The 17,429-nt window shown below is 30.8% G+C and overlaps 1 protein-coding gene across 1 annotated transcript; it reads left to right on the forward strand.

Moving 5' to 3' along the window:
* The first annotated feature begins 10,743 nt into the window (after window positions 1-10,743).
* On the forward strand, window positions 10,744-14,144 carry LOC106381129. The gene is made up of 11 exons (XM_013821000.3): window positions 10,744-11,436; window positions 12,085-12,204; window positions 12,286-12,397; window positions 12,486-12,517; window positions 12,593-12,706; window positions 12,800-12,856; window positions 12,943-13,009; window positions 13,109-13,162; window positions 13,273-13,347; window positions 13,439-13,474; window positions 13,573-14,144. Exons 2-11 carry the CDS (start codon window positions 12,185-12,187, stop codon window positions 13,693-13,695), a joined length of 690 nt encoding a protein of 229 aa, XP_013676454.1. The 5' UTR covers window positions 10,744-11,436; window positions 12,085-12,184; the 3' UTR covers window positions 13,696-14,144.
* Window positions 14,145-17,429: the final 3,285 nt, after the last annotated feature.

Here is a 17,429-nt window from a genome sequence, read left to right on the forward strand (position 1 = left end):
AGTGATTGCTACGGTCATCAATATACTTAGAAAATGTACTTATTTAATGTGTTATACTATTAAATGCATATGAATCGATAACAACTTTAATAAAATTTTCATTGTGGGATTAATAGTTTTAGTAATTTATAATTTAAAAAAAAAATAAGTTGTCAATTATCGTTCAAAACTTTTATCAAAAAAATTGTTCAAAGTAAATTTTGAAACTAAAATATTGTATTTTATATGGTTTATAGTTTAATTTAAAACGATATACATATTAATCTTATTAATTAATTAAATTAGACTTTTTACTTATATAATTTTTGTAATCATTTGTATTTTGTCATAACAAAAATTTTAAACCATGGATCATAAAATTTGAATGTGAGACTTTTAACAGTTTTAGTAATTTATAGCCGTTTGTAAAAATTTGAAATATTACATATACATAAAAATCTAAATTTTTATTATATGGTTATTGTGGTTGTTTAATTTATTTAATAGCTTAAAATTAAACAAATATGATAGAAGATATACTATTTTTTATCAAATCTTTATTATTCAAAATCATTAATTGCCATATACACTTTAGCCACGTTAGGCAATTCCGTAAATTTTATTTAAGGAAATAATAAAGTACATTAATGATGAATTTATTGTTAGTTTAATAAAAAGCTTATTATATAATTAGATGAACCAACATATTTCTCTAATGATTATAAGAATCATTCTAGTGATGACATGTGGCTACAAAAAGAAGTTGTAATGTTTCTCAAATAATATATAGGGATAGTTAGGGGGATAATTAGGGAAATGTTACGTAAGACTAAAAATATTGTTTGTTAATACTCCCTCCGTTCCTTAAAGATACATATTCTAGAGAAAAAATTTGTTTCTAAAAAATTCATTTTTCACATTTTCAATGCATGTTTTATTAACTAATTGCAAATTTCAAAAATCTTAATTGCACTAATTGATTTTTTATTGGCTTAAATTTGTGGAAAGAAGATAAACACAAAAAATTACCCAAATTTAATATGTTTTATTAAAATGTGTGAAAAAACTAGAATATAGATATTTTAGGAACAGAGGGAGTAAAAGAGTTACTTGTTAGTTAATAAAAGGGTGCGGTAACCTTTAGTATGGAGATTTTTTAAGAATATTTTTTTTTAATAATATAGATATAAACAAGTATGATGTCGAGAAAAAAAAAGTGTGTCGAAAAAACAAGTATGCTCTCAATTCCCAAGTTGGTATTATACTTTTTTACACGTGAATACCACAATTTCACGTTAACAAAACTATTATAGAATTTTAGATACATTTTTTTATTTGTTATGATGTGACATTTTCAGTAACTTGATGTTTAAGTCTTTTTTAACTGGACCATTCATTTATAAAATTTATTCGAGTCGGGTTTCCAAAGTACTTGAATATTTTTTCTATATTATGTATATTTGGGTATTTCAGATTGTTTTGAGTATTATAGAAATTTTTAAGTTTTAGATTCAGATTTTTGGTTAAAGTTTCAGGTTTGGGTAAAACATTTCGGGTATTCGAATAAAACTTTGGATATTTTTGGTTCTTTAGATAAAATTTTGGCTTTTGGACATTTGAATATTTTCAAGTATATGTTTATATTTTCGTGTTTTGGATTTTTCAGAATTTCAAGTACTTTGAATCTTTTCTGGTCCTAAATACCCAAACTGATCCGAACCTATATTAAACCAAAATTACATATATTTTACAGATATTAGAATTGTAGACTCGAACCAAACCGGATCCAAAAGAACAGACTCAAACCCAATATAGACCTACATTATTGCATAACAACCATAATGTTAAGTGATAAAATATTTTAGAGAAGAAGTGTATCACATGAAATATTTTAAAAAATCGAATTGATTGTTATATTTAAATATTATTTTATTTTTATTAGTGTTAATCTATTATAAAATTTTTTTAATTCAGATTCAAAGTTAATTTTATAATAATATTTATTTATTTATTTACTTGCAGCCAAAGGCCTAGTTTGGTATAAAATTATTCAAATAATTTTGTGAAGAAGCTATGGTGTTCATTGGTTGAATTTTTAATTTTGAGAAGAAGCTATGGTGTTCGTTTGTTGAAATTTTAATTTTGAGATTTGAAGACTATGTTTTTTTTTGTAACTCGATTTGAAGACTATGTTCTAGGTTGTTTATCACTGTTTATTAATGATGCATGTCGAAGAAGAAAAACCAGAAGTTATAGAGCTTGGTTGGGAATAGAAGTCATTGCCATCACGTATAGAAATGGTATTTATTTGATATGTAATACTATTAAATATATATGATCAGTTTTATTTGATGTGATATTATATTATTAAATGTATATGAATTTCATGGAAACAGAAGTGATTGCTACCGCATCAATATACTTAGAAAATGTATTTATTTAATGTGTTATACTATTAAATTAAATGCATATGAATCGATAACAACTTTAATACTACCGTATAGTTAGAGAAATAATACTACTGTATAGTTAGGGATAATTAGGGAAATATTATGTAAAATCAAAAATATTTCTAGTTAATAAAAAAGTTACTTGTTAGTTAATAAAATGGTGCAATAACCTTTAGTATGTAGATTTTTTTTTTTTTTTTTTTTACAATAAAAGGCTATAACGAAACTAAGTAGGTTCCTGATCCAAGAGCCACTTTGGAGGAATCGAATCAACATAAACCATAGCAGCAGGCTGATTTCTAGCACCTCGTGCCAGCTTGTCCGCCAATGTATTTTGTGCCTTCGGAATATGATGAATAGTGAAGGGATGAAAAAATTCCTTACATCGTAGAAACTCCTCCATGTGTGTAGTGAACGCTGGCCATTCTGTTGGTGTAGACACCATCTTCACCAGTTGAGAGCAGTCAGTTGCAAACACCACTTCTGAGATTCGTAGGATCTTCATGCACTCCATCGCCCATATCAAAACTTCACATTCTGCATGTAAAGGTGATAGACTTTTGCGAATATACATGGCACCCATCATAGTATCAGTAGATTCACCTACTTCATAAAACCATCCTTGTCTTGTCCTTTTGCGTATGTAGATTTTTTTTAAATGCTTCCTTTTTTATAGTATAGATATAAACAAATACAATGTCGAGAAAAAAAGTGTGTCCAGAAATAAAGTATGCTCTCAGTTCCCAAGTTGGTATTATACTTTTTACACGTGAATACCACAATTTCGCGTTAACAAAACTACTATAGAATTTTAGATACATTTTTTTTATTAGTTATTTGGTGACATTTTTAGTAACTTGATGTTTAAGTCTTTTTTAACTGGACCATTCATTTATAAAATTTATTCGAGTCGGGTATCCAAAGTACTTGAATATTTTGTGTATATTATGTATATTTGGATATTTCATATTGTTTTGAGTATTATAGAAATTTTTAAGTTTTAGATTCAGATTTTTGGTTATAGTTTCGAGCTTGGGTAAAAAATTTCGAGTATTCGAATAAAAATTTGGATATTTTTGGTTCTTCAGATAAAATTTTGGTTTTTGAGGCATTTGAATATTTTCAAGTATTTATTTATATTTTCGAGTTTTGGCTTTTTCAGAATTTCAGGTACTTTGAGTCGTTTCTGGTCCTAAATACCTGAACTGATTTGAACCTATTTTGTACCAAAATTACATATATTTTACAGATATTAGAATTATAGACTCGAACCAAACCTGATCCAAAAGATCAGACCCAAACCCAATATAGACCTACATTATTGCATAACAACCATAATGTTAAGTGATAAAATATTATAGAGAAGATGCGTATCACATGAAATATTTTAAAAAATCGAATTGATTGTTATATTTAAATATTATTTTATTTTTATTAGTGTTAATCTATTATAAAATTTCTCTGTTTTTTTAATTTAGATTCAAAGTTAATTTTATAATAATATTTATTTATTTATTTATTTATTTGTAGCCAAAGGCCTAGCTTGGTATAAAATTATTTAAATAATTTTGAGAAGAAGCTATGGTGTTCGTTGGTTGAATTTTTAATTTTGATACGAAGCTATGGTGTTCGTTTGTTGAATTTTTAATTTTGAGATTTGAAGACTATGTTTTTTTTTTGTAACTCGATTTGAAGACTATGTTCTAGGTTGTTTATTACTGTTTATTAATGATGCATGTCGAAGAACAAAAACCAGAAGTTATAGAGCTTGGTTGGGAATAGAAGCTACGTAGCACAGAAGCTTCATCCGACGTCCGCTTCCCGCTTCAGAACTAGAATCGGAATCAGAACCTTGTGGAAGTTTGCGGAATCTCGCTTCCAAAACGTTTCTAAAATATTCTCTTTAAAAACCTGTTGGAATCTTACGATTTCGTTTTAGAATCACGCTTCTGTTTAAAAAAAAAATGCAATGTATATCAATAAAATATAAAACTATAGTTTTAATCTACATAAAATAAAAAAAAAATAATTGTAATGAATACTGAATTATAAATATAAAAATATTAAAAATAATACTATAATTATCTTTATACATTGAGATTTTTTATTAAAGATATAGCGCATATTGAAATGTATTGTGTCAATTATTTATGAAGTATTAAAAATAATTAATATAATATTTTTTTGTAAACTTAATTTATGTGTATTTTTACAGTTTTAATATAAAATTATTTCAAAATTATTATAAATGAATAAATACTTTATTTCAAATTTAAATCATATAATTTTTAGTCTTATATTTTTAAAAAATTTATATATACCTATATATATATATATATATATATTTCTATATGGACATACGATTCCAACACGTACCCGCTTCCTAATATTTTAAAAATTCTCGCTTCTACGCTTTTTTACGCTTCCGCTTCCACGTACCCGCTTCCGTTTCTATGTAACATAGAATAGAAGTCATTTCCATCATGTATAGAAATGATATTTATTTGATGTGTAATACTATTAAATATATATGATCGGTTTTATTTGATGTGATATTATATTATTAAATGTATATGAATTTCATGGAAACATAAGTGATTGCTACGGTCATCAATATACTTAGAAAATGTATTTATTTAATGTGTTATACTATTAAATTAAATGCATATGAACCGATAACAACTTTAATACTACCGTATAGTTAGCGAAATAATACTACTGTATAGTTAAGGATAATTAGGGAAATATTATGTAAGATCAAAAATATTGTTAGTTAATAAAAGAGTTACTTGTTAGTTAATAAAATGGTGCAGTAACTTTTCGTATGTAGATTTTTTTTAAATGCTTATTTTTTATTAGTATAGATATAAACAAGTATGATGTCGAGAAAAAGAAAGTGTGTCGAAAAAAAAAGTATGCTCTCAGTTTCCAAGTTGGTATTATACTTTTTTACACGTGAATACCATAATTTCACGTTAACAAAATAGAAAAAAATAAAAATAGCACTAAATCAACTTTTTGTTCCCAAACTAATACTCAAGGTCAAAAGTCACAAAAATAGCATTTAATGTTTTATCAAAAGTCACAAACTTAGGGTTTAGAGTTAAATGGTGGGGTTTAGGATTTAGGGTTTAGGGTTTAGGGTTTAGAGTTTAGGGTTTAGAGTTTAGAGTTTAGGGTTTAGGGTTTAGGGTTTAGGGTTTAGAGTTTAGGGTTTAAGGTTTAAGGTTTAGGGTTTAGGGTTTAGAGTTGAGAAATGAGGTTTTGGAGATAAGATTTCAAATTTTAAAAAATAAAAAAATTAAAATTTTCAAACGATAAACTTAGAAATGTGCTATTTTGGTCATTTTAATTTTGGAATGCTATTTTGTGATATAAACTTAGAAATGTGCTATTTTGGAAATTTGCCCTTGACAGAACTACTATAGAATTTTACATACATTTTTTTATTAGTTATGATGTGACATTTTAGTAACTTGATGTTTAAGTCTTTTTTAACTGGACCATTCATTTATAAAATTTATATGGACCATAATAATTAATTAATTACTCCTATCGACAATCTGAATTCGGTTTTTAACTATACCGAATTATTAACAACATAATCCTTGACTACGAATCTATATTATAATAGATCAGTTTTTGCTCACTCCTCAGCGCACCACGTCATCGTTTTGTGGGTCCCACTTTTAAAAAGTATAAAAAAGTGTCAAGCTCATGGCTCGAACCCGGGTTATTAAGATATAAACACCAACATTTATACCACTAAGCTAACTGATACCTTTGAACATTGATGGCCGAACCTAATATATATTTATGAAGGTCGGAAGCCCTTGCTTCTTCGGCTTCCTCTGAGAGTCGGACCTACAAGTGTGTTATGGTTTCATTTTTAAATGGGATTCATCACGTTATATGAAAAAGCTTAAGTTTTCAACAATTATGGTTTTCGTATATTGTAAACTGTTGTAGTTTAATATGAGTTCTTTTCATCATTGTCTCAAACAAGTCTGAGTTACAGAGTTGCGCTGTGTATATGTTCGTAATCTATTTTTTCACCGGTGAACTCTTCATGTCCCCATCTTAAATCGCCTGATCATAAATGTTCCTGATTTGTAGCCCCTCTGTAAACCATATATATATGATTCTCATCTTTGATGAACTCAATCTGCATCTACACAAAACTCAATTATTCCTCTTAGCTTTAACCATCTTCTAGAAAATGTTTCTCTCTGCCTCTCCAGTTCGTCAAACCGGCGTCCCGGCGTCCGTCACTCAACCTTCGAGTCTCTCCGTCTTGGTCTTAGTAATCAGAGCATAGCCTCTGGCTTCCTCCGCTTATGGGATTCCTTGAACTTCAAGAAAGACAGGGAGTTTGTGGGAATCACGGTTCTTTTCCTCGATGAAAAAGTAAGTTAATCTTCGATCTATCACACTTATTTAACATAATAGTTTTAATTTATTTCCTGATTCTTTGTTGGATAATACTATTTGCAGATTCCGTGATTCATGGGTTTACTCCCGTCGGACATGCTAATCATTACATGCCATCTTTGAAAGCAGATTCCATTGTGAAAGTCGATCGTTTTGAGGTTGCTAGGTGCTCCAAGTGATTGCGAACACAAACCTAGAAATTGGTAAACATAACATATTTGGCAGCTCCAAGCAAGATTACAATCAGGCAAATTCAAGTGGAATGACATAGCAACAACTGAAACTGGTAATTAGTCAACAACTTATCCCATATTTTCCTTATCTGAAAAAATCTACTGTGTTTCTGATCTATTTTTTTCATCTACGCAACTTTAGTCTCTGTCATGGATAGCTCTCTCCCAAGGATTGCATTGACTATGGTTTCTGGGAAGAAAAAGATCTTGCTCCTGAAAAAAGACCGTGACAACCCTGTTGTAAGATTTTAGTTTGTGCAGAACAAAAAACCTTGATTTATTTTCTATTTAGTATAGTGATAGTTGTTGACAATCATTAGTTATTTGCCAATATGTTTTTTATGCGGCATTTCAGAACTCTCCATTCCAAGCGGAACAGCAGATGGAAGCTAATTTTTTTGGAAGCTCCTTGACTTCAAGACAGAATCAGAAGATAGATGTTGGTGGGAGCTTAATCAAGGGAATACTTCAGAGAAGTGAGACGGCCTAGCCAGACTTCATCTATTGTACAGCCTGAGCAAAGAGTGGAACCCACAAAACACGAGAGAAGAAAAAACAAACACGAAATTAACATATTCAGATCTTCTCTCTTGCATGTCTAACATCTGACGCCGACGAAACTCAACACACACGGCAGACGAAGCTGATGCAAGTAAACCTCTCATCAATCATGCTTAAAATCAATATACGCTTTTCAATCTCACAAACTAAAAACAATTTTACCTACATGAATCGGAAAATTAGTGCCCACATTCCCGACATAGAGAAAAAAGGAGTTGAAGTTCTAACAGTTTTTTCAGTATTAGACTAAACCACAGATTCAAGGCCCAGTTATTTTGAAACCCTAACATTTTAAATCCAAATTTATTATCTTTTTCCATGCACTATTTGATTTATATACAAATAACTACCTAAGTAAACACTAACAAGTTCCATCACCCTCAACTTTGAACATATAAGATATAAAAATATCAACATATGACTTCGTCGTTCATTCTTATATCAAACTCATCAACCTATGTAATATCCAAAGTCTCATCAATCACATTATAGACAAAAAAACAATAAAATCCCGTAAACAAAACTATATAATACACCTATAATGTAGCCGACTCCGCGCTTGCGCGGAGACTATGCACCTGGTTGATTCTTAATGTGCAAGTATAACCGGAGATATTCCAAACTATTTTGTAATATCCCTTAATTTTTTATAAATGCATATTTATTCGTCCACGTCAAGAATAAATCTATCATTTACATACTCTTCCAATTTTCCAGTCTGTTAATAAAAATATAAAGCATTTTTTTGTTGACTATTATATCATATAAAGGCTAAGTCAGAAACCTCAAACTGGAGAAGAAAAAAAAATAGTTTCGCATAATACATATATATTAAAAACTGTTTGATTATAATTTCTAATATAGAATTATGTTGTAAACTTGATTCTCTTACATAAATTTTATTTTGTATAGATATACTAACTTTTTAAAAACGTACAAAACAATTTTAGATCATAGAAAAAAATTGTGGCAAAAATTTATTTTTTGACTGAAAAAAACAGAAATACAAAGAAACCTTAAAAACATATATTAGAAAATCATTAGAACCGTTAGTAGCTTGAGAAATTAACCAGGAAGTCATTTCCTTATCTAAAAGCTGAGTTTTGGACACATGCTCACCTTATCAAAAATTTTACATGAAACCCAACAAATATTAATACTTTAAATCAATTGTACAATACATCTAAAATTGTTTCGACATCAAAACTGTCTAAAATTCATATAACATGAAACCAAACAAATATTAATAGTTTTTGGTTTATCACCGAAAAAATAAAAATCTCATGTATTTTAACCGAACAAACCAAAATAAATATGGATTTAGAATGATAGTTATATTTTAGGAGATTAAAAACAAAAAAACAACATAAAGCCGAATTGATATCCAGATTAAACAGACCTAATGTTTTCTTATCTTAAAAATAACAAAAAAATAATCTCATCGTACAAGACGCGAATTATTACCTAGTATATAAATACTCATGTCCCCCATAAAAAATCCTAAGATCCACTAAAGTATAACACACGAATGGAGCTGATGATGATGACAGAAACGGAAGCTCTATCTTGAGATGACCATAGAAGAAAGTAGATAAAAGATATGGAAAATTATGAAAAAGAAGAGTAAGAAATTAAACGACTATTCATCATCCTTGCGTACCTTTATTTGGTTCGTTGCTGTGAGCTTAATAAAAATTTTAATAGTAATGGTAGTTTTTGGGAGGTGATATTTAGGGTATGATGGAAGGTATAGCGAGCGAAGACTGGAAGTTAGAAATAATGCCAATTTTAGAATGCGCCGTAAAACCTAAATATGAAAACATAAAAACAGTTCGTGAAAGAGAGCTAGAGAACACCTCAAGATTGTTAAAGAGAAGTGTACATGTATCAAATTTTGGAACGTCCTTGGTTGAGATGACGCATTGAAAAGAGGCTCCTCAACTTTATTATTATAGATAGATATCATAAAGTCTAAAGCTCTATTAATACAAAATTGGAATATAGGCTCCGAATGGTGACGTGCGGTACAACTACGGAACAAGTGCGGTGCCGTTCTAATAGTAACAAAAGTATATAGATACATAGGTATATGTAAAGATTTTTGTTATTATTCACGGCGGTGCGGTGCGGTGCGGGACGGTTTGGCACCGTTGGAAGTAGACATGTCAATTAGGACCGAAGCCCGTAGTCCGAGCCCGCCCAGCCTTAAAAATTACCGGGCTTGGGCTTAGCTTTATAAGCCCAAAAAAAATTGGGCCTTTCGGGCTAAGCCCATTTGGGCTTTGGGTATTTTGGGCTTAAGTCCGTTTGGGCTAGGGCCGGCCCGAAAACCCGAAATTTATATTTTAGCGTAAATATTATCCTTCTTTCTTGTAATCGAAACTATTATTAGTATTGATATATTATTTTAATATTTTTATCTAAACTCTAATAAAGCAAATATAAAAGTTTTTAATGCGCTTTATTGTTTCATCATTACAAGTGTTACATTTTAAATTTTACAAAAGTGCATTCTTCTTTCATGTACAACATGTTTTTATTTTCAAAATATAAAGTATAAAACGTTTGACCATGTTTATCATAAATTTTGTTCTCTTATATTTTTTGTTTTAATTGATATTTGATTATTTAAATCTTATTAAATTTGGTTTGTGTATAAAATGTTTTTAAAACATACGAAAAAATAAAAAATTTGTGATAGACAAGAAAATTTTAAACTCACTTTATACTTTTTTTATTTTTTAAAAATGAAACTCTTTTTTTAATGAAAATTCACATGTATTAAAACGATGGAAGTGACAATGACAAATTATTTTTCGAAAAGCCCACAAAAGCCCGAAAAGCCCTGTAGCCCTATAAGGACCGGGCCGGGCTTTGAATTCTAGGCCCAAATTATTTTCGGGCCGGGCCGGGCCGGGCTCAAATATTTACGGGCTTAGCGGGTTTGGGCCGGACCGGGTCGGGCCAGCCCGAATTGACACCCCTAGTTGGAAGCAATAGATTTTATTCAACAAATTCATACAAGGTTAGAAATAAATAATTTCATTAACTATTTACAACGTATCTGGATTGTTGGTTTCTTCTATCAAAATCTTATCTTCTAAAATAGTAAAAGATCTGGCGTGATTATTGGAGAGATTTCCCAACCCAGGCTTTCTAGTAATTTGCAACTTGATAATTTTTGGCAACAAAGATTATGACAAAAGTTGCAATTTGAAATTGAATTTTCTTAGATTTTGTTTACATCCACATTGACATGTTTGTTGTAAGGAGATTCGTGCCGGTGTCGGTCCTTTAAGAATTTTGTTATTGTTGTGCGTACTTTTACGCGCATTTAAGTTAAAGCCAATCAAACCATGACAACATCTACATATAAACGCCGTCGTTTGGTATTTCGATATTTCAGTTTCACCATTCTAATTTCGTTTTTCTATATAATTTTTAAAGGAATCAGCTTTGAGTTGTGAGCTTTTTGGGGTTTCTTTCTCCTGCACCTGAAAAAAAACCCCAGAAAAAAACAATTCTCATAGGGGTCGCCACCAAACCAAGACCCCCCTACGCTGCTTTGAATTTTCTCAAGGAAGAAAAGGCAAAGTTGTCCGTTTTCTCCTCACGGTTTTTGTTGGCGATCACGCGGGTTTTAACACCTCTCTTTCGTTGTTTCCTGTGCGAAGAAGAAGGGTTTGGGTTTTGTGTGGGTGAGAAGCGATTTTCTCGTGCTTTCAATTTTTTTTTGTCACAGGGATCTCATTCGTGCCTTGTTTGATTAACCCCTCCCCCAGGTTCGTTTTCGATTTTAAAGTTTGCCTTTTTTTTTTTTTTTTTTTTTTTCCTGTCGTAATCAGGATCATGTGAAAGCCTATCCGGTTTGGGAAATTGGGTTACGTTTTTGCGTTTTATCTCTTTACCTGCTTTGGTTGATTGTTGGTTTAGTTGTCATTGTCGGTCTTGCAATCTAAGTGAAGTGTTCTGTTTTTTTTTTTTTGCGTTCTGATTGTAGTTTATGGTTTGTTTTTGTTGCCTTTGTCAATTGGGGAAGCTCATCATGCTTTCTTGCTTGTTTGTTAGTTTTTTTCTTGTAATTGTGATTATAGAACTGAGAGCGATCTATTTCAACTATGCAAGTAAATGTGTGTGTTTTGACTTTTATTAGATATTTGTTTTCTCATTATAGGTTTGGTCAATAGTTTGGTATTCAAGTCTTTGCTGGTTTAGAATCACTATATTCTATTCATGTTTAGATTCTACGATAATGACTTACTTTATTGAGCATAGAATTCCATTTTTTTTTTTTTTTTAAAAATTGTATTTGATGACCAAATCTGCCGTTTAAAGAACATAGAACATCCTATTCTGTTTGACCATGTGTATCTTTTTCTTCAAAAGACTCATTTTTAGTTAATGACTCACTGTATTAATAACCATAGCAGGTTCCTAGCTTCTTCACTGTCAGGAGGCCAGAGAAAAAAACCCAGTGAGTCACTCCTGCAAATTGCATGCTACAATTAGAGTCTGTACTTTGGAGAAGATATGGGAATTTTTTCACGCAGGTAAACATCTCGTCCTTTTTCTTTTAAGAGGTCTAAGTGATGAATTTCTCTTCATGACTTTTTGTTCTTGTTTTATTTCAGTTCGAATAGTAGGAAATCAAAAGATGGAATGAAGATCATTGCAGCAGCATTTTTCGGTGTAACTTTTGGCTTTCTCATTGGAATATCTTTTCCATCATTATCAATCACTAAGGTTGTTTCATCAAACCCTTTTTATCTTTCTGCTCTCTGTTTTTTTCCTTGTTTTAATCTTAGGAAGATCTTCATCTCATATGTTCCAGGTGAATCTCCCAACAAAATTTAATGCCGAAGAGTAAGTTTCTTATAAACCTTCACATGGGTTTCATTTTGAACTGTTGGGATCATCTTTGGATTATCTTTTTTCCAGGTACATAAAGCTGGTGAAGAAGCATGGCCTGGAGATTTCACAACCTGGCTTGGAACCAAACAAGGGGTTAACATGGCAGATGACAAAGAGAAGAGGAGATCTTGAAGTCCACAAGTATGATGGACCCAAAATCCCCCTTATATTCTAGCCATCTTTAGTTTTCTGCATAATGATCTTTTTGAAATTTTTGGCTTTGAATTGATTTAGGATAACAGAAGAAAAACCTGGATGGTGCTCAGATCCTCACCTCCCTCCATGTGCTGCGTACGTAGAAGAAGCCTTTCTTTCTGCCTTTTATGAGTTGAGAGGAACTAAACAGTCTCGTTATTTTGTGTCATTGACAAATGCAGATTTGTCGAGATCATGGCTCCTGTATTTTCAAGAGATGCCTGGAGATGCGTGTGGCATATGATCCAGGTTCCTTATTTCATCATCTGTTTGTTCATTCTTAATTCACTTTAAATCTGGCTTCATGCCAGTCTTACTTATATGCCTTACCTTAACTGTTATAAACAGAATGATTTGGTTCACGGTTGGGGACTTGACTTTGCACTCAGAAGATGTGCTGAGGTACGAAAGTAACACATGAAGCTTGTTTCTTAAAACACTGGTTTACTTAATTTTAGTTACCTCTTTGTTGTATGATGACGAATCTGTGTATATTTTACACCAAAATGCAGCCTGCACACGAGAAGATAGGGGTAGTAGATTCTCAGTGGATCGTTCATCAAACTGTCCCTTCCCTTGGCAGCCAAGTAAACTCTCTCTCTGTGTCCCATTGTTTCATCTTCTTGATCCGACATTAACGTTTTTGCTCAAACTCCCTTTCTCTTTTGATTGCTGTAGGGTGAGGCAGTAGATGGAAAAGCGCCATGGCAAGGGGTAACAAACTTTTCTAAGCTCTCTCTCTTGTTGTAACTGTGTGATGTGAGCAAAGACGCATAACTTTAATGTGTGTGTTTTTTTTTGTGGTTTTGCAGGTGAGGGACAGATGCAAAAAGGAGTGGACCATGTTCCAGAGTAGAATGGCTAACGCAGAGAAGGATTATTTCAAATCTTTACAAGTTGAAGGCTCCTCCAATTCAACTGCAACTACCATTTAATAGTATTCTTCAAAAAAAAAAAAAACTACCATTTAATAGGAGAGTTGTTAAATAGCCAGGCCAAGACGCTGACAGATTCAGCTTACAAAAAGTGTCTTGCATTTACATATAGAGTCTGTATATGATGATAATGTAGTGGATACTCATCTTTTCTTTTCATATTAGGCATAGGCATTCGGGGTCCCAATCGGGTTTCGGTTTTGTGCAATCGGATCTCGATTTTTCGGATTTATAAAAATCAGCCCCATTCGGGTTATATGAAAGTTCGGTTCGGGACCGGTTCGGGTTCTGCCGGGTTCGGGTTGGGGTTAGTAAATCTCCAAAGAACAGGTACAACCCGATGTACTTTCGGGTTTGGGTCCCAATCGGTTCTTCGATTTAAAACTACATGATTTGTATCTACTTTGTAAGCAAAACATTGATAAAATCGGTTCTTCGGTTTTAAAATACTTGATTTATACCTATTTTGTAACCAAAACATAAGTAAAATCTATTCAAAAATAAGAATAGAACATCAAACATGATCACGAAAGGTAAACATAGTTATTGGAAGAAATAAAATCAAATAAATGAAAGCATAAAATGAAAACCAAGTTCTCATGAAATGAGAAACATTATTCAATGAAAACAAAACCAAAATCTAAAAACTTCAAGTTTCAACCGTCACCTTTAACCATCAACCTTCATGTAATAGATAATTATTTTAGATGTTCAATAATATATTAGTGTATTTTGGATACATATTAGAAACCGAGTCATGTTCGGTACAAATTCTTTTTTTGAGATTTTGAATCTTTCGGGTTCTATCGGGTATCCATTTAGGTTCGGATTCGGTTCGGATAATACCCATAACCCGAAATACCATAAAACAAGATCCATTTGGTATTTACATCGGATTCGGATCGGTTGGGATTCATTTTTATCGGATCGGGGTCGGTTCGGGTTTTCGATTTCGGTTTATTTGCCCAGCCCTACTCATCTTTTCTTAGCTCACATTAAAATCTTCCATCTCGTAAACAAAAAGAAGATAAATGTCACAATCTTGATCCATTATAGGAGTTCTGCATCCAGTGGGATAAATTGATCTAGAAGTAAATTCTTGATTGAGGAAAATATTAGTGATCTTATGCTGAATTTCTTGATTTAGTCAAAAACTCAAAATCATGGATTAGACATTAGTGGCTGGATTAACATTGAGAAACTTCCATTCTTCCTCTCTATAACATCGTTGACTTACATCAATGAGGTTAATGCGGTTCTAAGCTCTAACATTTTAGCTTCAATGTCATATTATTTGAGTTCAGTATAATTTGTGTACTCAGTATCACATTTTTGCAAGAATTTTTCATAGTCTTCGAAATTCCCACATTAGTTCTTTGGTTTTCTAATTCCTGGTTAGGATCATTACAAATTATGAACTTTGGATAATGACTTAATTTTAAAGGAGAGCATTTTTTAAAGAGTATTTGTTGCTTATGAAATGGTTTTTTCCCTCTCCAACAACGAGGTTTTCTTCGCTTGATAATCATCAGGGATGCATCAGGCGGTTTCGATGGTGTAAATACGACAGTCACTTCCCTTTTCCTTCTGTTTGGAACAAAAAAGACTTTTGATGGATCACATTCACATGTTTTTGGTTTTACAATTTGTTGAAATCCTGATGGCTTTACTTACGAAACAACCATCATCTGATCCACCATGAAGAATGAAAAGGAGCAAAGACAAATATGATGGAAAAAAAAAAGTTAAAGCCAAATAATGTTACAAGGTTTTGGATACAGAGACATCGACATATAACTATAGAAACAAAACTTATACAAAGCATTAGTTTAATAATAGGGAAAACTAGATTTTGATCCGCGCTTCGCAAACGCGGGTTATGGGTTATATACGAAGTTGGATATGATATAGTATTTTGAGTATATTGTGTATTATTATGTTATAAAGTCGTATTATATCGAATATAGAAATTTGTTTAAAATTATATAACTTATGAATAAGTTTATTCAAGATTTTTTATATATACTCTTATATAACTCTTTATTAAGTTTGAAAGTTTTACCCAAATTTGATAAACGAACCAAACCAATACGAAATACGGGTTGAGGTTCGGGATTGGGAAAAAGTACCTATTAGATTTTTGCGGGTCTCTGTTGGACTCCGGGTACCCAAAGTACCCATAATGTTTTGTTCATATTATGTATATTTGAGTAATTCATATATGTTCTCAGTATAAAAATATTATTGTTAATTTTTCTGTTATAGTTTCAGGTTTTGGGTAAAATTTCAAATTTTAAAAATATATTAAAAATATTGGATATTTTTGGTTCTCGGGTAAGATTTTGGTCTTTAAGATATTTAGTTATTTCTGGTATTTTTTTGATTTTGGGTATTTTCGTGTTTTGATTTTTTGGCTTTTCGGATTCTTTAGATTTTTTTGTCCTAAATACTCGAACCGACTCGTTACGTAGCCAAATTACATTGTAAATTTTATAGATACTTGAATTATTGACTCAAACTAACCGAACTAAAAGGAACCGATCTGAACAAAAAAAAAAAAATTCAAATACCTAGTTGGATATAAATGCCCAAGACCCAAAGAACTTGGACCTGAAAGAAACCGATTTATATTTGACCCGAAGACCCGAATGTCCAAATCTAACCTTTCATTATATTTTTGTGCATTTTATAAGAGTTACATTTGTTCGGTTGGTGAAACTTAAGATTTATTTGAGAGGTTTTTGGTTAATTTAATAGTATAGATTTGTATGTTTTTTGTTGAGCGGTAAAAAAAAAGATTTGTTGGGTTTTTGATAATTTTAAACTTATCTTAAATACTAAATTGTTATTTATCAATAAAATAAAATTAACATAATATATATTTTTAAACTTATCTTAATGAGACATATTTAGATAATAGTATAATAAAGTGTACGTGATATTATGGATGTAACTGGTAAATTGTTTTAGGAATGTATGGAAGAAAAAGAATTGGAATATATGGGATACAATGGAATGGAATGACTCTAATTTGAGGGATAAAAGGAATGAATTATATATTTTGTATCCAATTATAGCTAAGTTATCTCATTCAACTCATTCCTTCCATTCCTCTACTTTTTTCATCATGAAAGAATTTTAACGTAATTTACAGTTTTTTTCATTCATCTCACAGGAATGAGTGGAATCAAAAAGTTTGCTTTTTCCTTGTAACTGGTAGTTTTTATTTGGAATTCTTATGAATGGCTAATTCTACATAATTCCATTCATAAAAATTACATTCCAGTTGCAGTCTATATTTTCGTGAACCAAATTTATGTGGTCGTATATATATGGTATAATCTTTTCGTTTACAAAAAGATATGGGTCCAATAAATAAAAGCTTTGACTAAATAATTGTTAGAGAAATTTAAGATAACATATTGTTTGTCCAAATCAAAGTAAGACCAAAATATTATTAGTTAATGAAAGGGTCCAAACAACCTTTTTAAATAGATTTAAACTTCTTCTCTTTTAATAGTATTGATTTGGAAAAATACATCAAATTAAGATTTTAGTTTGAAAAATACACTATTATTTTATTTTTTTTGAAAACTACACTTATGTATATGTAAATTGACTAAACTATCCAATATATATATATATATATATATATATATATATATCTATTTTATAATTATTCTATATATTATCGTTTCTTCTTTTTTGTGCATGGTATATTCTCTCGTGTATCG

Source organism: Brassica napus, chromosome C2 (genome assembly GCF_020379485.1).
Source record: "Brassica napus cultivar Da-Ae chromosome C2, Da-Ae, whole genome shotgun sequence".
In the NCBI taxonomy this organism is placed as follows: domain Eukaryota; kingdom Viridiplantae; phylum Streptophyta; class Magnoliopsida; order Brassicales; family Brassicaceae; genus Brassica; species Brassica napus.

Bases quoted from the DNA above. Each gene is read 5' to 3' on its own strand.
- LOC106381129 (XM_013821000.3), top strand. From the start codon at position 12,185: ATGGGAATTTTTTCACGCAG. The intron at 12,518-12,592 runs GTAAGTTTCTTA...TCTTTTTTCCAG, and splicing joins ACAAAATTTAATGCCGAAGA to GTACATAAAGCTGGTGAAGA. The intron at 13,348-13,438 runs GTAAACTCTCTC...TGATTGCTGTAG, and splicing joins TCCCTTCCCTTGGCAGCCAA to GGTGAGGCAGTAGATGGAAA.